The following is a 25,506-nucleotide window of genomic DNA, read 5'->3' as shown; positions in this document are numbered from 1 at the left end:
AACTGCAATAGCAACCGTCAATAATAAGATGATCTCTGCAGTAGCATTGATCTAGAAGAAAGATTTAAGTAAAGAAAGTAAGTCACCTTTAGCAGTAACAACAGACTAAGAATAACTCTCCAGGAGAAGAGTCGCAAGACAAGGATGATGGGTCTATCAGCACCACATTCGGGCTCGTCCAAAGCTTTATCTACCCTAACTTGCTAGGAACACTCATTAATATAAACTGAGTAATATTGTAGCAAACATTATTAGGCATTGACTCTTCTGTTCCAATGGTATCCGCTCATCTGATGATGTTGTCAAACTTCCGATGTCTCTTCCCTCGATTCCCACGGTAAACGTTCATGCTGGTACATTAGTATAACACTGTAGAAAAGACTATTACATGGAGAAAAGTTCTCATGAGAACCTTCTTACCTAAGCTAAAGGATGCTCTATGTGTATTATTATGAAGACACAGGCCTCTTTAGAAATGAGGAGGCAAACTAGCAATGTATTTAGATGAAGCATACATAAAATGTCTAAATCATTATTTGACATAGCAAACACAACAAGTCATATTGTATTAAGGTAAATAATCTAATATGAGAAAGCTGAATGAAACACTATAGGAGTCAGCAAATTCCTAAGCAAGATGCTGTTGCTAGGCAATGTTCTAAAGGAATGTTTAAGCTATGAGCAAGAGTTAAAAAGAAAGGTTCTTGAGGCCCAAACTAAATTTGCACATTTAAGAATAATAGCTTGGTACAAAAAAAAGAAATTCACACATATATTCTATATTCTAAACACTCAAGTACGTTTTCCCTACATTATTTAATTATTAATAACCAATTGCATGTATTATTTATACATCTGAAGGATTTCTTTCGCATTAAAATGTATGCACATTTTCCTGCATGCCATTTCTAAGTGAAAGCCTTTCTGCAGAAGCTTTAAACACATTCTAAAAGTGCAGTTCTAACATGGTTTGCAAGTTGAATGTCAATTTTTACTAATGTCTTCCAAATCCCTATTCCAGAACACTGAGATCATCTCTTAAACATTATTTGAGTGTACCTAGATTCACATTATCAAGAATCAAAAGTCTTACGATATCAGTGATCATTCCAAAGATATGGAACAATATGCCTGAACAACTAAAATCACAGACAGATTGAAAAACATTTAAAAAACATATAAACATTTATTTTTCCAATCTTAATCTATAAGGCACTGCTTTCTTTTGTTCAGTGACTTTTTCCTGGAATGGATCTGTAGCAATTTAGCACTAGGATACCTTTTATTGAGGTTTAAATGGAGCATATAAACTTAATATTCCTTCATCCATAACAGTAGTGCCATCTCAAGAAAGTGCTAAAGGTGAGCAACCACCAGATTTATTCAAAGAGTGGCATTGGAGCCAAGTCTAGAATCCAGCTAGGCTCTAAGAGTCAAAGTATTATCCGACCCCTCGAAAGGCCATTCATTTAAATCATGCAATGGATAACAGACACAAATATGGCCACTTAAATTAAAATGTTTAAAAAATAGTTAATTATTTGGAATGTTTGTGTCTTTCCTGATACATTGCACTGATATATATATCAATTTTTTTGGTGCGGCTAAACATTACATCTGAAAGAAACACGTTAGTTAGATTCCTCACCTTAGAATATCTCCAGGCGTCAGGCTGGATCCGGAAAGATTTTTCGTCAGCAATACCCCTTGCGCGTCGCTAGGCGTCGTCTGCGGCACCACGTCGGTCGTCGGCGTCGTGCGCCGGAATGACGTCGTCGGAGTACTTAGACGCCGCCCTAGCGCGCTGACGTCAGTTCTTCATTTTTCCGCGCCAGACAGCGCCGATCCGGGAAGAGCTTACCCCTTTAGTCACTTTTTGACTAAAACTTTTTGGACACTTTTGTCTACTCGTCGACTCGAACTGGTGCCGGTAGGATGCCTGGTTTTAAAGCCTGTGACTCCTGTCACCGACTGATGTCGGTAACGGACCACCATCGCCGGTGCCTTTACTGCCTTGGGGCCGACCACGACGCGGAGTCGTACCTCGACTGCCGGGCCTTGACCTTGAAGGCTAGGCGGGAGCGGTCCCGAAAGCTTCTCGAGCTCCGACACTCGGTTCTGCGCCGTTTACGGTCCCGGTCCAGGAGGAGGTCCAAGGAACGGTCGCAGAGCCGCAGCCACCACCACCGCTCGTCGGGTTCCAAGTCTTCGGTTAACTCGAAGCATAGTAAGAAGTCCAAGAGACGACATCGCTCTTCGGACTCCCCTCGCCGGTCGCGTGACTCGGTCGAGGGTCCGGGTGGTACCACCCCCGCAGCTCCGCCGGAGCCGCGTCTGTCCCCATACCCGCCGGTCCCTGGGACTGACGCGACTCCGGCGGAGATCAGTGCCTTCCTCTCGGCCAAGAGGGGCCTGGCTCCGCCGTCGACGTCTGCCGGTGTGCCTTTCGGCCCCGCAGGCTCGACTGGGAGGCCTAGCGAGCCGGCGGCTCTGGCCCCGGCGCCGTCGTCGACTTCGGTCCCGACGCCGCTGGTCCCCGTGGGATCTAGGCCTGGATCTAAGTCGATGCCGGTCGACGTCACGACGCCTCCTCCGCCGGCGTCGACACCGGTTCCGCCCCCGGCGCCGTCTCCGGACGATGCCGTTCCCCAGTTCAGCCCCGGTCCGGGCCCGGCACCGGTGCGGCGCCGTCTGGCGCTGCAGCCGACGCCGATGGGTGACCATTTCATCTTCTGCCCGGCTCCGATCGTTCCCCCTGTTTATCAGGAATCGGATGATGGTGGCGACTGGGAGGGGTCTGATGACCCTCTGGCCCGCCAGTTATCACAGGACTGGGCAGATGAGCTGGGGGATGCCAGTGGCCTTGACACCTCCCCTGACACTGGCTTCATCTCTCCTCCGACCGTGGCTTCGGATGAAGGTGCTACCTTTTCTGTGGCGTTGCGTAAGGCGGCCGAAGCCCTCGGGCTGGAGCTACCTACTGTAGCCGTGAGGACTAACCGCCTCACTGAAGTGCTCCAACCGTCCGCAAGCTCCTCGGAGCCTCTGCTGCTGTTTAGCGAAGCACTGATGGACGTTCTCAAGGGCACCTGGTCCAAGCCCTCCACAGTACCTCCTGTGGATCGGAACCTGGCCTGACGCCACCGCCCTGCACCGGGAGACCCCAGTTTTCTGTCCCAACACCCCACCCCTGAGAGCCTGGTTATCCAGGCCTCTACTTCCCAGACCTCCTTCCCGTCCGCTCCCACAGATCGGGAATCCAAGAGACTGGACTAATGTCTTGACAGAAGTGCTTCACCCACACTTATTTTTTCCCCACTAATTAAATATTCTGTATAACGGTTACTGGGCCAGTATCTCAAAAGTGCTGGAAAGGAGACCTTTTCCATGGAATATGGCATTCCCCGTATTCCTTTTCAACCTACTCTGCAAATATCCAATATTATCATATGCTAGGTGTGCGAGGCTCATGTAGTCTTGTTTTGTTTTTCTTGCATTTTGGTACTTGTGGATTTGCATCTGCTGTGATCGGATAGAGACTTATAGCCGCAGATTCCTCACCTTTGAATTACCTCCAAGTATCAGACTGGATCTGTAAATGTTTTCATGAGCAGTACCCCTGCGCCTGTAGATGGCGTTGTTTGGCACCAAGCGGCGTAGTCTGCGCCGGAAGTGTCTTTCACGGTGCATGTATAGGCGCCACCCAGGCTCACTGATGTCAGTTATTTTCTTTCCGCGCCAGTCAGAGCAGGTCCAGGATGAGCTACCCCTTAATCACTTTCTAAAAATGCTTTTTCGATATTTTGTTGAGGTTTTTTGATGTCTTACCTCCTGATGTGGAAGGAATGTCATCTAAAAATGCCAGCTTCAAGACCTGCAGTGTAAGTTACTGACAGATGTCGGTGACGGACCCGCATCTTATTTGCGCTGATGCCTTAAAAGATCCATAACCCGAAGGCCTGTTCTGACTACCATGCCATGCACCCGAAATCCTTGAAGGAGTGGTCTCTCAAGCTTCTAGCAGCTTGATGCATGAGCTTCAACGATCGATGCCCCGGTCGAGAGGAAGGTCTCAGTAGTGGTCTCTGAGTGCAAGGTCGTTGTCACTCTCCAAGTCATCGAGTCACTTGAGTCGCACTCCCACAAAAAGAAAAAGAAGTCGAAGCTTGCTTCAACTTCACCTCATCCGTCGGCTGAGAAGAAGAAGCGCCACTTCTCAAGGTCTGGCTCCGCAGTTAAGCCAGCACCTGGGTAGGTCTGTGCCTCCCAAATTTTGCGGGAGCCAGAGCAACCCCCCCCCCCCCAATTAAATCATTTTATGAGGCCATGCACCTCATATTTGGGTGGCCTGTTCCCTCCATTGCGACTTCGTGCCCTGCAGGTTCGAGAAGGGACCCTACTGGATCCACGCTGGCTGCTCCAGTGCAGTCGGGCCCCAAGGATCCACAGATGGATCTGCTTCAGTGCTGGTCGTGCCGCCACAACGTTCCCCGGCACCAATCCCGAGGCTCACGCTACCAGTGCTGCCGGCGCCTACCTGCAGCACCATCCCAACCTCATTCCTGACTCCGACACAGAGCTGAAGGGGCATTGTCTGACACCGGCTCTGGCGCTGACTGGAGCCATGCCATGCAGGATGGTGCCTGAGCCCTATTCTTATAGGTTAGGACTTGGAGGAATGGGAGGGGTTGCTGGACCCTGAGGAATACCAGCCTCATGAAGAACACATGGACTGGTGTAAGGATCCGGGGGAAGCCAATGGACTGGACACTCCAGATACTGGCATACTTTCTCCCTCTACCATGGCAAAGAAGGGGGAGCTTCATTCGCAATGGTGGTGCGGAGGTCAGCTGAGGTCCTGGACTTCATTCTGCCCTAAGGGGCAGTCAAGACTAAAGTCTTGACAGAAGTGCTTCAGCCAGGAGTGTCCCCATCAGAGCCACTTCTCCCTTTCAATGGGGCACATACTGACGTCCAACTTGGTACTTGGTCCAAGCTCAGTACAGGGGCTCCTATGAACAAGACAATTGCCAGCCACCATCGCCCCACTCCAGTGGACCCAACCTTTTACACCAAACACTCCGCTCCGGAGAGCATGGTGGTCCACACCTCCACTTCACGCGTAAATCCTGACACATTCCCAACCGCCCCACCAGATCAGGAATCCATTACGCTGGAAACTTTAGGTAAAAAAAATAATCTTCCACCAGCCTTGCATTGCAGTCTTTCAACACTGCATGACTTTTGGGCCACTATTCCTATGCGCTTTGGGATATGGTTGCGCAGGTGCTGCCAACCGCCCCGGAGGAGGCTTGAGCCATACTATTCCAGGCTGTTGCCAATGGGAGGGATGCAGCTAAGTTCACCATTAGATGTGGCCTAGACACCACTAACTCACTAGGCAGAGCGATTTCATCAACAATGGCCCTGTGACACCATGCCTAGTTGAGGACCACTGGCTTTTCTGGGGATGTCCAGACATCGCTCATGGACATACCTTTTGATTGCTCCCTTCTCTTCGTAGGCAATGCATATCCTACACAGGAGCACTTTACGGACAGCAGGGCTACAGCCAGGTCCTTGGGCCTTTCCATGGCCCCTTGACACCCTCAATCTGCCTTTTGTGGCTATGGAAGGAGCATGCAGCCGCGTCCTTACTCACCCTGCCACCACGGAGTGCAACCATACCAGCCTCTGCATGGCCATGGTCGCGGCTTCTACTGGCCCCGTGGGTCGGGTGGCCAGTGGTTGGGTCAGTCCACCATCCCCAAGCAGCTGCAGCCTTCAAACCTTTCTAGTCCACCCATTTATCATCATGGGCGCCCAGTGGGCGGCAGAATTCGCCTTCATCTACCCCTCTAGCAGTCCATAACATTGGACAGGTGGGTTTTGCAGATTGTAAAAAAGGGCTACTCCTTCCCCTTCGAGATTACCCCTCACTCCATGTCACCTACATACGGGAGGCTGACGGAAGACCGCCTATCTCTTCTCTGACAGGAAGCGGCTGCTCTTTTGGCCAAAGGAGCCTTAGAGAGAGTGTCGACGCCAGAAGTGGGTCATGGTTGTTATTCTCTCAAATTTCTGATACCCAAGAAGGTCTATAGGCATTCGTCCTATCCCAGATCAATGCTACCTCAACCTCTTTATTAAGAATGAGAAGTTCAAAATGATGAATCTAGCTCGGGGCCTATCTGGCCTGGACTCAGGAGACTGGATGGTAGCGTTCCATATTCCTGTCCTGCCTGCCCACAGGCTTTACCTGCGGTTCACGGTGGGCCATGATCACTTTTAGGCCTCTGTGCTCTCATTTGGCCTTACTAGCGCCCCTCGGGTGTTCACCAAGGGGAGGGATGTGGTCGCAGTTCATCTGTGGAAATCAAAGGTGCCAGTCACCCCTACCTGGATGACTGGCTGTTGAAGGCGGGCTCTCCCTAGGCTGTCGTCTCCCACCTCCAGACTACAGCGGACCTCCTGCATTTGCAGGTGTTCACTATCAATGTGTCAAAGTCACACCTGACTCCCTCTCAGACGTTTCCTTTTATCGGAGTTGTTCTGGACACAGTGCAGTTTCGGGCATATCCTCCGGAATGGCGAGTCTGGAATATGCAGGCTATGATACCGATGTTTCAGCCTCTATCCTGGATTTCGGTGAGACAGACTCTAAAGCTGCTAGGACTCACAGCCTCCTGCATCTTCCTGGTGACACATACCCGCTGGCATATGCAGGCTCTGCAGTGGGACCTCAAGTTCCAGGTGGTGCAGCATCAGGGAACTCTGACATGGTCCAGATCTCAGAAGGAATTGCAAAATATCTGCAGTGGTGGTTAACGAACCACAATTGGGTCAGCGGCAGAATCCTCTTTTTTTCCCCAATCACTCCTGGGATGGGGCAGACATCTGGGAGATGTGGAAATCAGAGGGCTCTGGTCTCCGGTGTAATCCAGACTCTGCATTATCATGTTGGAGCTCCAAGCCATCCAATTGGCATTAAAGGCCTTTCTACCCTCCATCCAGGGAAGGCTAGTGCAGGTGTTCACGGGCAACACTACTGTCATGTGGTACATCAACAAACAGTGTGGTGTGGGGTCGTGGACCCTTTGTCAGGAGGCACTGCGTCTTTGGACATCACTGGAACCGCAGGGCATTTCCCTGGTGGTTCAACATTTCTGACTGGCAGAGCGGACAAACTCAGCCAAAGATGCCAATCGGATCACGAATGCCATCTCCATCTGGAGGTGGTGCAAAGTCTCTTTCAGCAGTGGGGTGATCCTTGGTTAGATCTGTTCACTACCGATGAGAACATGCAATGTCAGCAGTTCTGTGCACTGAAGTTTCCAAGGTGGCTCTCACTCAGAGATGCTTTTTGTCTCAAGTGGAGTTCACGTCTCAGGTACGCCTTTTGGCCCATACTACTTCTGCGCAGAGTTCTCAAGAAGATCAAGAACGACAGGGCCCAAGACATTCTTGTGGCTCTGGACTGGGCATGGAGAGTCTGCTATCCTGAGCTACTGAGCATGGCCATCGGTCCTCCGATCAGGCTGCCCCTTCAGGTGGAGATTGAGTGGTGACAGTTGACAGCTTTCGACCTTACGCCCAAAGTCTGTGGTGTTATCTTGGCAGCCAGGTGTCCCTCCACCAAGATGGTTTATGCGTTCCGTTTATCGCACGGGATTACTACTCACAAAAAAGATTCTTGATCCAGTCTGAGCCCTGGGGGTAATTCTAAGGTACGGAGCCTGTGGCTAGATAGAGTCTCTACCAGATAAGGCGTTAACAAAGGTAAGTATCTTGTTAATGCAGGGTTTCAAGTACCAAAATATACACACAAAAAAACAAATAGGAGAGTTGTTCTCACCTGATGGCTACAATTGGAGATCATTGTGCTTTTATGACATATCCTTTATAGATGCACCCTTCTCTTTTCATCATTTCCGTACCTATTCTGCATTTGTATTGTGACTGCAATAGCAAAAATAGCCTCCGACTTGAAGTTTGATGACAAAGGAAGGCGTTCTACTTCAATGCCAGCCTTTCATCCTATCCCCACATCGTCTCTTAAACTTTGCTGACCTGTGGTGTCCAACTGCACTGTTTGCTTTTCCAAGCGGTTTTGGTCATCTGAGCCTGAACCAAACAAATATTCTGTGGCAGAGGAGCTGTGTAGCTGTTTTGCAATTTAACTTCGAATTTTAATGACATTCTCACAATTGTAAGCGCTTCACACAGATGTATTGACATTCTTCTGTACCAATCCAGCATCCCCAATATTCTAAAAAACAATCTGGGATAACATGAAACATTTTTCTATAATTTCAAGTTTTTTGAGCCAGCTATGTCTGGATTGCAGTGTTATCAAGGAGACCCAGATCGACTCCTGGTAGTGCAGCTAGAGTCTATTGGGGAATTGAGAGGGCCTGTAGCATGTTCTATATCACAGTCGCAAACATTTTTTCTGAAAGAAACACGTTAGTTAGATTTCTTACCTTAGAATATCCCCAGGCGTCAGGCTGGATCCGGAAAGATTTTCGTCAGCAATACCCTTGCGCGTCGCTAGGCGTCGTCTGCGGCTCCACGTCCGTCGTCGGCGTCGTGATCACCGGGATGACGTCGTCGGAGTACTTAGACGCTGCCCTTGCGCGCTGACGTCAGTTCTTCTTTTTTCCACGCCAGTAAGCGCAGATCCGGGAAGAGCATACCCTTTTAGTCACTTTTTGACTAAACCTTTTGAACTTTTTTGGTTCCTATTTCGAGTCGACCTCGACTCCTGGTTCCAGTAGGGATGCCTGGGTTTAAGCCGCACGACGCCTGTCACCGCCTGATGTCGGTCACGGATCATCACCGGCGGTGTCTCTATTGCCTTGGGGCCGACCACGATGCCGAGTCGTGCCTCGACTGCCGGGCCTTGACCTCGAAGGCTAGGCGGGAGCGGTCCCGCAAGCTGCTCGAGATCCGGCAGTCGGCTCTGCGCCGCTCGAGGTCCCGGTCGAGGAGGTGGTCGAGGGACCGGTCGCGGAGCCGCAGCCATCACCGCTCGTCGGGTTCCAAGTCCTCGCATTCCGGTAAGTCGAGGCACAGCAGGAAGTCGAAGAGACGACATCGCTCTTCTGACTCCCCTCGCCGGTCGCGTGACTCGGCTGAGGGTTCGGGTGGCACCACCCGAGCGGCTCCGGCGGAGCCGCAAGAGTCGCGGCCGGCCCCATACCCTTCGGTCCCTGGGCCCGACGCGACTCCGACGGAGATCCGAGACTTTCTCGTGGCCATGAGGAGTCTCGCTCCGCCGTCGAGGCCTGCCGGCGCGCATTCGGGCCCGCAGGTCCGACTGGGGGCCTAGCGAGCCGGCGGCTCCGGCCCCGGCGCCGTCGTCGACTTCGGTCCCGATGCCGCAGGGCCCGAGGGATCCAGGCCTGGATCCCGGTCGACGCCGGTCAACCTTACGACCCCTCTTCGAATGACGTCGTCCCCAGCTTTAGTCCCGGTTCGGGCCCGGCGTCGGAGAGGCGCTGCCCGGCGCTGTATCCGGTGCCGATAGATGAGAGATTCATCTACCGCCCGGCTCCGACCTTTCCACCTGTCTACCAGGAGTCGGATGACGGGGACGACTGGGAGGGGTCTGAGGACCCTCTGGCACAGCAGTGTCAGTTATCTCAGGACTGGGTAGAAGAGCTGGGGGATGCCAGTGCTCTTAATACCTCCCCGGACACTGGCTTCATCTCTCCTCCTTCCGTGGCTACGGAGGAGGGTGCTACCTATTCTGTGGTGCTGCCGAGGCTCTTCAGCTAGAGCTCCCTGCAGTGGCTGTGAGGACTAACCTCCTCACTGAAGTGCTTCAACCGCCGGTAAGCTCCTCGGAGCCTCTGCTGCAGTTCAATGAAGCACTGACGGACGTTCTGATGGGCACCTGGTCCAAGCCCTCCACAGTCCCTCCTGTGGACCGGAACGTGGCCCGGCGCCACCGCCCCGGGTGACCCCAGCTTTCTGTCGGTGCACCCCACGCCTGAGAGCCTGGTTATCCAGGCCTCTACCTCCCAGACCGCCTTCCCGTCCGCTCCCCCGGATCGGGAATCCAAAAGGTTGGAACAGTTTGGGAAGAAACTGTTCTCCTCTCTTAGTTTGGGGTTGCGGTCTATCAACACCGCATGCCTTTTGGACCATTACACCCACTCCTTGTGGGATACGGTGGCGGATGTGCTGCCCCAGTGGCCGGAGGAGGCCCAGACACGGCTCGCCCAGGCTCTTGCTGAGGGGCGGGATGCGGCACGGTACTCGATACCATGTGGGCTTGACACAACGGACTCGCTAGGTCGGGCAATTGGGACCACAGTGGCGATTCGTCGCCACGCCTGGCTGAGGTCCACAAATTTCTCCGGGGATGTCCAGAGCACCCTCATGGACATGCCCTTCGATGGCCGTCGCCTCTTTGGCGACAAAGCGGATAGTGCGCTGGAGCGCTTTAAGGACTCCAGGGCTACGACCAAGTCCTTGGGCCTCTCGGCCCCTCGCCCGCAAACTTCCGCTTTTCGCCCCTTTCGTGGCCAAGGAAGGGGCGCCCCCTCACATCCGTCTAGCCACAGGCCGCAGAACCAGCCTCAACGCGGTCGCGGACGTGGATTCCGCCGAGGCAGAGTGGGGGGACAGAGAGCCGGTCAGCCCACATCTACCCCAGCAGCATCTGCCTGAAAGCCTTCCTAGTCCGAGCTTTCAGGCCCTTTCCACGCCAGTGGGAGGCAGAATTCACCATCACCTGCTCCACTGGCGTACCATCACATCAGACAGGTGGGTGCCGCAAATCGTCCGAAGGGGCTACTCCCTCCCCTTCGAGGCGACCCCTCCAGCCATGCCACCGCAGTACCACCGCATGTCGGGGGATCACTTACAACTTCTGCAGGAGGAAGTTACGGCCCTCTTGGCCAAGGGGGCCATCGAGCGCGTTCCTGGCCGAGATGTAGGTCGGGGTTGTTATTCCCACTACTTTCTGGTTCCCAAGAAGGGAAAAGGGGGCCTACGCCTTATCTTGGACCTCAGGAGCGTCAACGCCTTCCTCCGAAAGGAGAAGTTCAAGATGCTCACCTTAGCTCAGGTTCTGGCTGCCCTATACCCTGGAGACTGGATGGTAGTGTTGGACTTGCAGGACGCTTATTTCCACATCCCCGTCCTGCCGGCCCACCGGCGTTACCTGCGGTTCACGGTAGGCCACGAGCACTTTCAGTTTGCTGTGCTCCCCTTCGGCCTCACCAGTGCCCCTCGGGTGTTCACGAAAGTGATGGCGGTGGTCGCAGCTCATCTGCGCAGATTAGGGGTTCCAGTCTTCCCCTATCTCGATGACTGGTTGTTGAAGCCGGGCTCGCCCCAGGCAGAGGTCTCCCACCTCCAGACTACAGCCGACCTCCTGCATTTGCTGGGGTTTTCCATCAACGTGCTGAAGTCGCATCTGAATCCCTCCCAGAAGCTCCTTTTCATCGGAGCGGTTCTGGACTCGGCGCAGTTCCGGGTCTATCCTCCGGAACAGCAGGTTCGGATATTCAGGCTCTGATTCCGATCTTTCAGCCTTTATCCCGGGTTTGGGTCAGGTTGGTGCTGCGGCTACTGGGTCTGATGGCCTCCTGCATCCTGCTGGTATATCCCGCCAGGTGGCGGATGCGGGCTCTGCAGTGGGACCTGAAGTTTCAGTGGGCCCAGCATCGGGGCAACCTGTCCGACCATGTCTTGATCTCAGAGGGCACTGCAAGACAGTTGCAGTGGTGGCTCACGGACCGCGATTGGTTCAGTGGCAGATCTCTACCCCAACCGGAGCACATAGTGGTGACGGATGCGTCCCTCCTGGGATGGGGGGGCCACATGGGAGAGGCGGAGATCAGAGGCCTCTGGTCTCCGGCGGAGACCCGGCTCCATATCAACCTATTGGAGCTGCGGGCGATCCGACTTGCACTGAAGGCATTCCTTCCCTCTGTTCGGGGAAGTGTAGTGCAGGTGTTCACGGACAACACCACCGCCATGTGGTATTGCAACAAACAGGACGGGGTGGGGTCGTGGACCCTTTGTCAGGAGGCTCTGTGCCTCTGGACATGGCTGGAACATCAGGGCATCACCCTGGTGGTTCAACACCTGGCAGGCTCTCTGAACGCCAGGGCGGACGAACTCAGCCGCCGGTGCATGATGGATCACGAATGGCGTCTGAACTCGGACGTGGCGCACGGACTCTTTCGGCAGTGGGGAGAGCCTTGGTTAGATCTATTCGCCACCAAAGAGAACGCACAATGTCATCAGTTCTGCGCGTTGTAATTTCCAAGGCGGCACTCTCTCGGAGACGCTTTTCGTCGCGAGTGGAGTTGCAGTCTGTTGTACGCTTTTCTGCCTATACCTCTTCTGCCCAGAGTGCTGAAGAAGATCAGGCGCGACCGGGCCCAAGTCATCCTTGTGGCTCCGGATTGGGCACGAAGATACTGGTATCCCGAGCTACTCAGTCTATCACTTGATCCCCCGATTCGACTGCCTCTTCAGGAGGACCTTCTGTCGCAGCAGCAGGGGATGGTCCTCCACCCGAACCTGTCCAGCCTCCACCTCCATGCGTGGAGATTGAGTGGTGACAGTTGATGCCATTTGACTTGCCTCCTGAAGTCTGTGATGTCATTCTGGCAGCCAGTCGTCCCTCCACTAAAACGGTATACGCCTGCAGGTGGAACAAATTTGTGGCATGGTGCACAGCAAAGGCTGTGGATCCCCTTTCCGCCCCTCTTTCTGAGGTTCTCCTCTTTCTTCTTTCCCTGGCCCAGCAGGGCTCTGCTCTGGGCACCCTGAAGGGATATCTTTCAGCGATTTCTGCTTTTTTACGGCTTCCTGATCAGCCTTCTCTTTTCAAATCCCCTGTTGTTGCTCGATTCTTTAAAGGCATTACTCATATGTTTCCTCCTGTCCCTTTCGTAATGCCTCAGTGGGATTTGAACCTGGTGTTAACCTATCTGATGTGCGCTCCCTTTGAGCCACTTCATAATTGTCCTCTTCGTCTTCTGACTATTAAGACTGCCTTCCTGATTGCAATCACCTCTGCTAGACAGGTGAGTGAGCTCCAAGCTTTATCTTCTAAGCCTCCTTTCCTTTCTATCCATCCGGACAAGGTTGTGCTCAGGACTCGTCCTTCCTTTCTCCCTAAGGTGGTAACTGCTTTTCACATCGGCCAGTCTGTTACACTGCCCACCTTCTTTCCGCCTCCGCATCCCTCGAAAGAGGAAGAGATTCTTCACCGTCTGGACCCAAAACGAGCGCTGTCCTTCTATCTGCACCGCACAAAACAGTTGCGGGTGGACGACCAACTCTTTGTTGGCTACGTGGGCGCTAAGAAGGGGCGGGCAGTACACAAGCGAACCATCTCTCGGTGGGTCGTTTTGTGCATTAAGGCCTGTTATTCCTTGGCTAAGAAAGATCCTTCTGTGGGGCTGAGAGCCCATTCCATCCGGGCCACAGCGGCTACTACTGCCCTGGGACGGGGAGTCCCTCTTCAGGACATTTGTCAGGCAGCAACGTGGGCCTCGCTGCACACGTTTGCCAAGCATTACTGCCTGGACAGCCAAGTCCGGAGATACGGCTTCTTTGGCCGTTCCGTTCTCCAGGACTTCCTGGTGTGATCTTGGTTCGCAGACCCACCACCGGGGTTGGTATTGCTGGGCTATCTATTCTAAGGTAAGGAATCTAGCTAACGTGTTTCTTTCAGATGAACAAGTTACTTACCTTCAGTAACGATATATCTGTAAGAAACATTAGTTGGTTAGATTCCTTACCGCCCCACCCATCCTCCCCGTTCTGCGAACTGATATCTAGGGTTAAGGACATCCCTTTCAGGGCCCTAGATTTATGGCACCAGTGTTGGTCTCTTGCATGGCTCTGCGTTCCTGGCGCGGAAAGCTATGTACAAGAACTGACGTCAGCGCGCGAGGGCGGCGTCTAAGTACTCCGACGATGTCATCCCGGCGATCACGACACCGACGACGGTTCTGAGCTGCAGACGACACCTAGCGACGCGCAAGGGTATTGCTGACGAAAATCTTTCCGGATCCAGCCTGACGCCTCGGGAATATTCTAAAGGAAGGAATCTAACCAACTAATGTTTCTTACAGATATATTGTTACCGAAGTTAAGTAACTTGTTCTACAGAATTTAAAAGCATGAGTGCCCATTACCACAGGGTTAGGAATACCATTTCAATATTACTGCACCCAGAATTATCACTGCAGGAGGTATCATTAATTCTAGGATGATGCCATTCAGCAGTGATCAGAGTGACACCTTTTTCTAGTACATTTAGAGGTGATGAATTGTTTTTAGAATCAGAGTTTCCGTATCTTATTACTTCCACAATTTTTCATCCATTTGCCAAATAAAAATGCCACCAACATTTAGCAGGTGAATTGTCCATCTTAAAAGATCAGCTCTGCGGTATTTCCCCATCGCTTGCAATTTCCAATTCAGCATGCTACTCTGCGCCTGGCTGAATCAGGAATTATTCCAAATTTAGAAAGAAGTGTATTTTAACACTATATAAACCCGCAACCTCTGATTATTCCCCATGTTGCTTTTCACTGCCTTTCACCACCACCAGATTATGGAACCTGTGCCTACCCTTTTGGTGGGCAACAAGTGCCGCAGCGCCGTTTCAGTTAATGGCTTAGCTGGAGTGCTAATTTCGCATCTGCAAGAAATGCTATGAGGCGTCCCTATATCTTGAATCTTTATTATGTCTGGTACAGTTAGCAGCGGGGATTAGCATGCCAGAATAGACTTGGTGGATCCAGGGCCGTTTCTAGGTGTTTTGCCGCTCTAGGCGTGAATTGAAAAATGCCGCCCCCTCCCTTTTACTACCAGCACTCTCTCCCCCTGTTAACCAGGTGTTGGGGAATAGAAGCCTGCTTTTGTGCCTCTCTAGCTAGTATGGACTGTCAAATCCGTATTAAAGATTGTATCCCACATACTACACCTTTCACTCATTCTCCCACCTCTCCAGGTTCACTTCGAGCCAAGCTTGAACACCGTCCAGCGCTCAGCTGGTCATACGTCTACCTTCTTAGATGGTCTAAGCCCAAGCTCTGCATACCACCACCCTTACAAAACTCTCCTTGCTTTACAGACATTTTTCTAAACCGTATTCTTAAACACTCACAAATTAGTCTTGTGAGATCAATATATGAAACACCTTCCCAGGGAATTATGTTCCTCTATCTGAAGTAGCTGTCTCCGTACCGGTTGTCCCGGGGTCATCTTTGGTAGAACTGAAAACAATATGAAGTTCAGTGACGTCATCAGACCCCTGCTGCCTGCTACCTGTCCTGAAGGCCTGGCTGATGATCTGTGACTGACAAACAATGTCTTACATCAAAGGGGAGAGAGTGGGTTGACAACAGCAGAGGAGACGGGCCTTCGCAGCAGGGTACCGCGATCACATTATTACTTTGATGCACACTGTACCATCCCATCCGTTGATACATACATTGCATTGTGCTTGTTGTCAAACACCAGTTAGCTCACGGCCCTCTCCCGTCCCCAGCCCAGCCCACAGCGCTGTTAGGTCAGACATCTCTGCAGCCCCCGATGGAATTGCCGCCCTCTCACCTTCATGTGATGTGCGCAGTCATGAGGAGATGTCTCTTAACAGCCAGAGCTCTCCACTACCTTTGAAAAATTCATCCGACCTTGTGTAATGTAATCCCTGGTGCTCGTGTAAAGGCGCTGTAATGCCCTTGACCCAAGTTCGCGCTCTATAAAACTGCAACAGCAAAAAAGACTTGGATATATTTACTGGAGTTCTGGTGGTCTCCTTTCTCACTGCTCAGAGTTTTCTTCAGTTATAAATTGTTTCAGTTTAACGAACTCGTGGGAGCTTTGCACACGTCGGAATACAAAATACGTGATTTGGACTCCTGGTGAGATTGTTTAATGGCGTGCGTGTCAGAGTCTAGTCCCAAAGCATGCACTGCCTGCCCCTGAAGCCCTGCCCTTTGCTTTGCTAACAGGCCGTGAAAACTTGTGAACGCTTGTGAGCTGCTGTGACTTGTACCTCCTAATTCCATCTGCTTGTCTACCAGTTTTTTCTCAATTTACTTCCAAAGTGTCTATTGTTGGACTTGGCCCTTTTTGGCAGGTTCACCCCTAAACTTTTTGCCTTTCCTGTGACCTGGTATTGGTAGTCCAGTGTAAAGTGCTGGCGCTCTCTGAGTGCATGTGGTGAGATTGGCCTGCCCTCCCATAGGAATGCATGGGGGATATGTGTGTCCATGGTAATTCCTGGTGTGAGAGGAGTGCAGGGTCGAGTTTGGTATGTGCAAACTCGTGAGAATAAATGCTGCGCAATGGTGTGCGCAGATTTATGGTGACTGGTGGAGAAGTGCCACTTCTAGAAGTTGGCATTTCTGTGTGCTGTGTGTCTGCCTGCCTGATGTGGAGTGCATGTCTGGCTTGTGATTGACAGGTGCTGGATGGTGTGGGGAATTCTAGGAGCCAGGGTGAGTCAGCCCAGTGGTGAATAGAGAGATCTGCATGCAGATGGGAGGGAGGAGTTGCACCTGGGACCTGAATAGGGCTGTGCCTTCCCGCCACAATGCTGGCTCCGCCTCCTGTGGTGCATCTGATCCCTGAGCCCCCACCTGACAAAGGAGAGAGGAGCTGAGGAAAACAAAGTGCTCCAAAGCTCCCCGGAACCAGTTGCATCTAGTTCTCCCATGCCCTGCACTCTTACACAAAGGGATTTACTGGTATAAATATAGGGGCTGTGACCCCATGAAATTGTTCAGTTCTGGTGCTCTTCCTGCTGGGGCGTGCTGCTGCTGGGGCCCAGGGGGGGCTGCCATGAGGGCTTGCCTCCCTGGGCCATGCATTGCCCCTGAATACCTGAAAGGGCTTTTGGGACCCCTTTTTACCTTGCTTGTGATCCTCCAGGACCTTGGAGGAGCTTGTGCTGCATCTGGCGCCTTGGGAGCGCTGGGTACCTTACTTTTGATGGCCCTGAGGCCCGCTCCTGTTTTAGACTTGCAGCGCTGGGCTGCGATCGCCGCCGAGGGAATCCCGACGTTGGGATTCTCCCATTCTGCCCGATGTATTGCGGGTGCCCACCCCGCGTTTGGATTGCTGATTGCAATTTATGGAGAGCGGGTGCCCACCCCGCTCTCCTGCTATTTTGAATAGTGGGTGCCCACCCCACGTTCTATTATAAGAAGATCACCGCCGCAGTCCGTTCTGAAATAAGCCGGCCGGAGGCTGCCGATCGTAGCGCGGCCAAGTCGGAAGTCAGGCAGCGTGGTGCCTGACTCGGGGCGGGACTTCCGCATTAGCGAGGGAAGCCCGGCCCTGTGTGCAGAGCAAGGGAGAACGGGAACCCACCCTGCCTCCCGGAGCGCCACAGAGAAGTCCTGGGTCCCAGGAGGGGGCCCGGGTGAAGAGCAACAGTGGCCAAGGACCGCCGACGGCAGCGCGGGGCTCCCAGAAGTCCAGGGAAGCCCAGCGAGCTCCAGGGAGTCCGGGTTGGGAGAGGCAGAGTCAGAGCGACCCCGTCTGGCAGCGGGCGGCTCCAACGTTGTTGAGCAGTTTCTAGAGGGGCCAGAGGAGCGTGGGGGCTTGGGGGCATTATTTGGTTACAGAGTCCTGTGTGGCTCCAATGTTTGGCATAGTTATTTTCAGAGTCCCGTGTGGCTCCAACAGTTGGCCCAGTGTTTATTTAGAGCCCCGTGTGGCTCCAACGAAGGGGGCACAGTTGTTTTAAGGGCCATTGAGAGCCCATGCTGCATTTTAATATTTCCAGCTGCCCAGCAAGTAGTGGGCAGCTGCACCGTTTAGGCGCACAGTTCTTTGGGGGCATGTTTTGAGTTAGGAGTGAGGTGCACTCCTTTGCCCCATACTTTCCCAGCTGCCCAGCAAGTAGTGGGCAGCTGCAACGTTTAGGTCTGCGCAGTTGCGCACCCTTGACTTCCGCTGCCTTGGCAGCGCGCCCTGACTGTTGGACATAGGGCATTTGAGCCCCTTTTGAGATGGCCAGTTGGCCAGGGGGACTATGAGGTAAACAGGGCGCCAGGCCCTAATGTGAGTAATGCCTCTACTATGGTCTTTTTTTTAGGAGACTATGTGCTAATGTGATTATGTGGTGCTAGGAAAGTAATGTATGTACTATGTTTTATGCACCCTATGTTATACCTCTAAATGTGTTTTTTATGATTATGAGGTTGTTTTTCATCTTATGGTTTATGCTAGTGAGATTATGTTCCACTGTGTGATTTATGCCCCTAATGTGGGTTATGCTTAGGAGGTTAGGGTCTAATGCGTTTAGACTTATGAGAGAATTGCATAATGTGTTTATGCTGGTGAGGTTGGCGCAGAATGTATTCGCGCCTAATGTGATACTGTGCATAATGTGGTTTATGTTACAGGCTGATGCTTAGTACAGTGGTTACCAGTAGTTACTGGTTGTGTTCTAGGTTTATTATATGTTCTGCATTTACTAAGTTCACTTTGTGATGGTTCTGACAGTGGTCCAGTTGGCCCTGTCAGGTGTAAATGATCCCTTGTAAATAAGACCTAGTGCCAGGTAGCACCATGTATATTATGTGATTACTATTCTAATGTGTTATGGGAATACAAAGGCTATTTTTGATATAAACTTGTGTGGAGTACCTTTTGTAGTGTGCCTGGGATGTTGTTGCTGTGTGCGTGCGCAAATGCTTTAAACATGGCCTCCGGGATAAGCCTGACTGCTCGTGCCAAGCTACCAAGGGGGTGAGCAGAGGTTATCTTTGGCGTGTAACTCCCTTGCCCTGACTAGAGTGGTGGTTTCTGCCTGTCTTTGGCGCAAGTCTTAGCCAACCAGAAATCCCATTTCTAACATCTATCAACTGGTCCAACGCATGATACGCATTTCCAATAGCAGACAACAACTTAAATGCAACGGTTTGTAAAGGGCCCCCTCCCACGCATATGATGTTTTTTGCCGCCCTCCCCCTTTTGCCGCCCTAGGCGGCCGCCTAGGCTTGCCTAATGGTAGAAACGGCCCTGGGTGGATCTAAGGTGCCATTGCACAATTAGCTTGAGGCCGTTCACCATTACATATCAGTTCCTAAACTAGATCGATAAATTCATTATAGAATGATATCGTCATCTGCTGGTTCAGTCTGTGGCCTTTGTGAAAAAAAAGTGGTGCATCTCAGCCCACTACACATTGTAGCACCTGTTGCACAATCAAATTACCATAAAACTCGCAAAGGGGCACTCTTTTTGCTCATCTATTTGGAGTGTAGTTCCACAGTCTCTGCTGGATCTGTTGTGTGCATAAGCATTCAACCTCCATCTTCGAAGTTCCGGGACTGAATTCATACAAGTGCCTGAAAGTAGTTGGAGTTGCCTCTGTAATTAGACAATGGAAGAGAGAAAAGAATCCAATATTTTATCAAAAAAAACAATCTGAGTTGGATCCAAAAAGCGTCCATATGTTTAATTGCAGACACTCTTGATAATAATTTTTTTTAAAACCCTAAGGATAAGTATTATTTTTTCGAAACCACTGAAAAATGTTGAGAAATTAAGAGCTTGGAATTGATTGAAATTCCCAGGTTGGGATTGCTCACAGGCAAGCAGCCTTGGTATGACGCTTGAGCATTACACACCCTAAATATCTTGTAATTTAAGTGAATAGTTCAAGTGTCAGGATTTTAAGGTGGAATCAGGCAGGTACACAGGTTCTGGGCATGCATCATAGAGAGGTTACAAATTTAGATAATGCCAGGTATGCATTAATCTGTTGGAGCAAGTAAAGCAAGTAGTACTGTGGAGGTATCCCAGACTTCAGGTACCGCACTGTTCTAGAAAAAATAAAAATATATCCTCAGTTTTGGATGTGCCATCTTTGGCTGAGTTTATTGGCTCGTTTGGTTTAATGCGGATTTATTCACCAATATTTTGTGGATATTCAATCCAGTGTCAGATCAGTCTAGTTCTGTCTGCCCTGCCTTTTCAGCTTGGCCAAACTGTATAATTCTGAATAAAGTAATTTAGCTTTCTTTATGTCAATTTCCTTATGTAAATTTGGAAATCGGGGCAGGTTCCTGAATACTAGTAGTATGGTGAATACTACAAAACAGATATTTTTAATAATTGATGTTTTCTTAATTAGTTGCTGATTTCCACACGTGGGGATAATGAAAAGGTGCAGATGGAGCTGAGCCGCCTGCAGTCGGAGAATGACTGTGCCAAGGAAGAGGTGAAGGAGGTGCTGCAGGCGCTCGAGGAGCTGGCTGTGAACTATGACCAGAAGTCCCAGGAAGTGGACGACAAGAGCCTGCAAAACAAGATCATGGCCGAGGAGCTGTCCCAGAAGGTGGTATGTTGATAGGAAAGCTGGGCTGGCTGCTCTCAGTTGAGACAATCACCTTCGTGGGTCTTGCCTTTTGGTAAATAAGTAGAATAATTTTGGCATCCCAAAATTGCACTGGTTTCCAATAAGAAGGGTTCTCAATAGAGAACCCTGCTAGGAGTCTATCCCTATTTAGCCAGTATTCTGATCTTTTCCCTTATCTAGCAGGAAGGTTCCTAAAGTGATTCCCTCTCTCCTCCAGCCCTCCCCACTCCCGGGATAGCAGCCTGCAAATACATTCTGAGATCTCACTTAGTACTATAATTGGACTGTCATTTAGGTGCCAGTATTGTGTTGTATTGTATTGCATTGCAGCATTTTATAGAGCAATTACTACCCCTATGTGGAGAGCTGAACTGCTAGTCTGCATGGGTAGCACAATAGATCATGTTGGGTGCATGGTTGGAAGGATTTTGTTTATGTTTGGATCCTATGTGGGAAGTGTTTCCATGTCATGCATGATGACCATCGTGTAGCAGTATGTTGGATAATGATGGGCGAGAGATAAGCACGCAGTTTTGTGGTTTCCAGTATGCTAGTTGCTTTGAACAGCTCTGCTGGTCCCTTTATGGCATTTCTTATGATATAGTCTCCTTAGTTGGTTATTGCTCTGGGTTTTCTAATCTGAGATTGTGTGTATAATTGTGGCCCTGAGCTGGCATGGTTGGACGGAGGGAGAAGTGGAGAGATTTGTTGGGAGGACATTTTTATTATCCTCCCATATCTGAGTGTCTTAGTGAGATCTAGGGAAGCTGTCACATTTAATATACATTTGGAAGAAGCAGTGGTGGACTGTATTAAAGTCATCCAAATTGTCTAGCAATGTGTGACGGATCCCTTCATTTATTCCATGGCTGTTTATTCGGTAATGTTTGTTATTTTGGCTGTACAGTGCATAGCATATATGTTTTCTGTAAATTTAAAAGGTATAAGTTACATTTTTCTGGTGAACGCTACATATTTGGCCTAAGTATTATTGTGAGCCATACCTATTATTTATGCAAGTACACAACTATATAAAGCCATGGTGAACCATAGGTCAGCCTTTCTTAGCTTACCTTCATATCGAAAGCAGTTTAGTGGTTGAGTTGTTTCCAACTCGTTGATTGAAAGCTGAGGATTGCTCTTAAGGGTGCCATTGTTTTCGGGGGTGTGGGTGGTGAAGTTATCTATATAACAGCCATGGTTTCAACTGTCTTGGGAAGTGTATATGCTCCTGGGTGCTTCTAATGTTGGCTGGTAGTGAGTCTCAGAGGTTGGCATCCTGAACTGAGAAAGTAGTGCCTTCTACGGATTACTTAATGGTAGTTTTGGTGTGTTGAAAAGTGGCACAAGCCTGGATTGCAGTATTTTATGGGGTTTTATTGCTTGAATTTAATTTGTGGGTATAGCAGTCATTTTCTTAAGAGACTCTGTGGACAATTCAGAGTTCATTGAAGATCACCCTTCTAGCTATAGCTAGCCAGCGGAATGATTGCAGGACTGTAGTCATGTATTCTCTTGGGTAAAAGTGGAGAAAAAACCTTCTGTCAGCATTTTGAATGAGGTGTATTTTGCGCATGATGAATGCAGATGTGCCAATTTATACACAGTTGGCATAGTCAGGCTTGGAGATTACAAGTGTGAGGATGGCTTACAGTTTATGTCAGTATGCAAGGTATGGGAAGATGCAACGTGGTGTTTTCTTTGTGTAGAAAGCACTCTTATTTACATTGTTAACATGTTGTATCAAGGATAGGTCAAGTTCCTTGGGCCACATGCCTGTAGGCTGGTACTTTTGTCATTGTCCACAGGCCATAATCTCTGTCTTTGCAGTATTGAGCTTTAGACCGTTATTCGCAGCCGCGGTCCGTGCAGGTTAGAACAGTGGGCTGTTGGGCCGGGGGGGGGGGGGGGGGGGGGGTAATATTTCAACATACGACAGCGAGGGAAAATTAAATAAATAATACATTTTCCCTCGTTGTATGTCGAAATCCCCCCAACTGAGGCCCACCGCTCTTACCTGCACAGACCACGGCTGGTTATTAGTCATCCATATTTTTCTGGCAGGGAGGCTGTCATCAAGTTGTGAATTGTAGAGTTCTTCGGGACTATCCATTAAAAAATAATTTTGGTGTCATCTGCATAGTTATGACAGGAGAATCTGTATAATTTAATTGGATTTGGTAATGGTTAATGTAGATGTTGAATAATAGAGGGGATATGATGGACTCATGAGGAAGGCCACAGTGTTGTGTGTAAGGAGGTGATGTGAAAGGTGATAGGTAGACTACACTTTGTCTGTGAGTTATGAAGCTATCAATTTTAGAGCTTTTTCACAGATTCTGAGATCAAGGGGTCTTTGTTGTTGAGTGGATAGTGTCAAATGCAGATGATAAATTCATTAGCAACAAGACAGATACTATGTTCTTGTCCAGAGTGAGTTTTAGATCATCCAAGATGGATATGAGGGCTGGGTCTGTGCTTCTGCCTGGTCTGAAGCCAGAGTGTTGGTCTTACATTATGCCATAATGTTCTGTAAAGTTAGAGAGTTGAGTAAACACTACTCTCCCAATTTTTCTTCCTAACAATGGTCCATTTGATCTGGGCTCTGTAATTTGCTGGGTCGAAGTTTTTCTTTTTGAGGAGAGGTCTAATGTATGAGGGTTTCAGCTCAGTTGGGAATGAACCAAGTTCCAGGGACTTTTTTGTAGCCATCTGGCTACCTCCCATGCACAGGTTGAGCAAAGAATATCTTTAAAGTTATTTGCCAGTGCTAGGTCTGAAGGTGATCCGGTTGGTCAGGCTGCAATGATTATATCATGGAAATCTTTTTGTGACATGGTATTGAAAGTATTCATTGATGGATGGTTATTGTTGTCTCTTTCTATGGTGGTTAGGTAATGTGCTGTTGTGGTGTTGCTGCGTTCTCCTTAACCTCTTCAATGCCCATGACGAGCTGGTCTCGTCATGGGCCGCGGTGGCGCTGTGCCCATGACGAGACCAGCTCGTCATAAACCCCGCCCGCTAATGAAACGGCCGGCACAGGCCGGGGAAAGGGGCGGGCACTGAAGGGGTTAAGGTAATTTTCAATCTAATTAATCTTTTAGATCTATTCATTGGAGATTTTGTCACAGAAGTCTTATGATCGTGGTATTTCTGTGTATAGGCACTCTGGATGGTGGAATTCTCTTAGAATTTTATAGAGTGCTTTAGAAGGGCAGTCTGCTTCAGTTCTGCATGTGAAGCAATAGTGTCTTTTTCTAATTCTGATAGCTTTATTGTAGGTTCTGTTATAGTGGTGTAATGTGCTTTTGTCTCTTTCATCTCCTGATTTTCTCCATTTGCTTTGAGTTGTATTTTCAATCTTTTGCTTTTGTCATTAACAGATGGGTGTTCTTTTTGTGGTCAAGATGTGTTTTTTGTTGTTATCTGTTTGTCCAGTGCAGTGAATCCAGTTGTAAACGGTGTGTATGTCTTTTGGCCACATGTTTATTTGGGTTCTTTCAAGGTGGGTGTTGAGTTGGTGGATGTCTAGTTTTTTCCATCGTCTGTATGAGCATTTGTTTTTGTTGGTTTTTGGTCTTGGAAGTGTTATCATTGATAGGTGTCTTGATCTTGAAAGTGATTAAGTTGCAGTTACTCTAGCCGTTGTGCTGTGTTATTGTGAATGAGGCCCTCTCAAAATGGATAAAAACCCATGCAATTTCCTTATAGACCATACATTACTTTCATAGGGTACAAATTTACACTATTGTGACTGTATGAGTCTCCTTCTTCCTAATCTCAGCAGATGCCATATTGTGACTTGGTTCTTGGGTGTTCGCTGCTGCTCCACAGTCTGCTTCCTTGAGGGTGTCTGCGAATACCACACTATAACTGGCCAGTGGCCGTCACTGTCAGTCCCCTGAGTACTCCATCCAGTCTATATTCTTAGTGCGTACTGGCAGTCACTGCTCCACCACTGCTGGCCTTCTCCTTCCGAAATGTAAGACAGCGCCAGAGTCAAACTTCTTATTCTGGGACATCAACAGTGGTATTCCCTGAGTATACATGGGGTGTCACTGTTGTATTGGTGTCTGTCTGCTCTGTCCTGGGTTTTAGCTAATGACACTACTTTAATAAGCGTCCTTCTCAGTCATGGATTGCAGAGGTCAAAGCAGGTATCATTTTCCTTTATTGAATGTTCTAGAAGATGGATATATCGATCACAAATTCCTTAAATATAATGCATTGCACTTGGTATAAGTTGTGGAGCAGCTTATTTAGAGCTGTTCTAACAACCTAACAACACTACATGCAGAAAACAGCATGGTACCTGGGTGTTATGGTTGACTTCTTTTGGGTATTTATGCAATTCAGAACAATTTTGCATGTTATTCCTTTGCTATTCTGCTTTTACAGGCCACAATGCTTTCTTTGGAATCTGAGCTGCATCGTATGCAGGAGTTCAGCAGCCACCAGCGGAAGCGCATAGCTGAGGTCCTGAATGGCTTGATGAAGGATCTGAGTGAGTTCAGCATGATCGTGGGCAATGGAGAATTTAAACTGGTGAGTGATGGTCAAACAACATGGAATTTTAGGCTGGTTCTTACACACAAATATAGTGGAGAGAACTAAAGTTCGATGCTGCTCTTTCACCACACAAGAGCAAAAGAGGCATGCTCACATTATGTTATTTGAATTAATCAATGAATGAGTTTTCACACCACATATACAGTTTATTTCATGGATCTCACTATTTTATTGCACTGTACGAGAAAAGGTATGGTCCACCTGTTTGAAAATGTAAGCAGTGTGCAAAAGATATCGTGGCAGTGTCTCTGTAGGTGAATTTGGTAGCAAGGAGATAACTACATATAATATTGGGGAGCAGTCTCTCTGTAATCAAATTATTCTCGAACTGATAGTAAAATGTGAGGAGAAAGTGGGCAAGGGATGCTGATTTTCAGTAGTTCAAAAGAAGCTGTGGTGGAATGGTACAGGTTACTCACCAAAGTGACTCCAATACTGGGTGGCTTGAAGACTTCTTCTTCTAGCCTAATAGGATCTCCCAAGCTACGAGTGAAGCATCTGGAACAAACTTGCACTGTAAGAGTTCACTTTTTTTGGGAGCTATTAATTTAGTATCACTCAGTGTTCAGGCAACA

General features: G+C 49.5%; 1 protein-coding gene across 1 annotated transcript in view; it reads left to right on the top strand.

Annotated features, from left to right (window-relative positions):
* KIF5A (kinesin family member 5A) overlaps positions 1–25,506 on the top strand; it is an 800,696-nt gene that overhangs the window by 538,002 nt on the left and 237,188 nt on the right. The window contains exons 14-15 of the mRNA XM_085654600.1: positions 20,138–20,344; positions 24,761–24,907. Of these exons, the coding sequence (XP_085510726.1) occupies positions 20,138–20,344; positions 24,761–24,907 (354 nt within the window). The remainder of the gene's footprint in view (positions 1–20,137; positions 20,345–24,760; positions 24,908–25,506) is intronic.

Source organism: Triturus cristatus, chromosome 4_1, assembly GCF_964204655.1.
Source record: "Triturus cristatus chromosome 4_1, aTriCri1.1, whole genome shotgun sequence".
NCBI classification, from domain to species: domain Eukaryota; kingdom Metazoa; phylum Chordata; class Amphibia; order Caudata; family Salamandridae; genus Triturus; species Triturus cristatus.
Note: the sequence above shows the minus strand (reverse complement) of the source record. Positions and strands in the feature narration are given on the sequence as shown.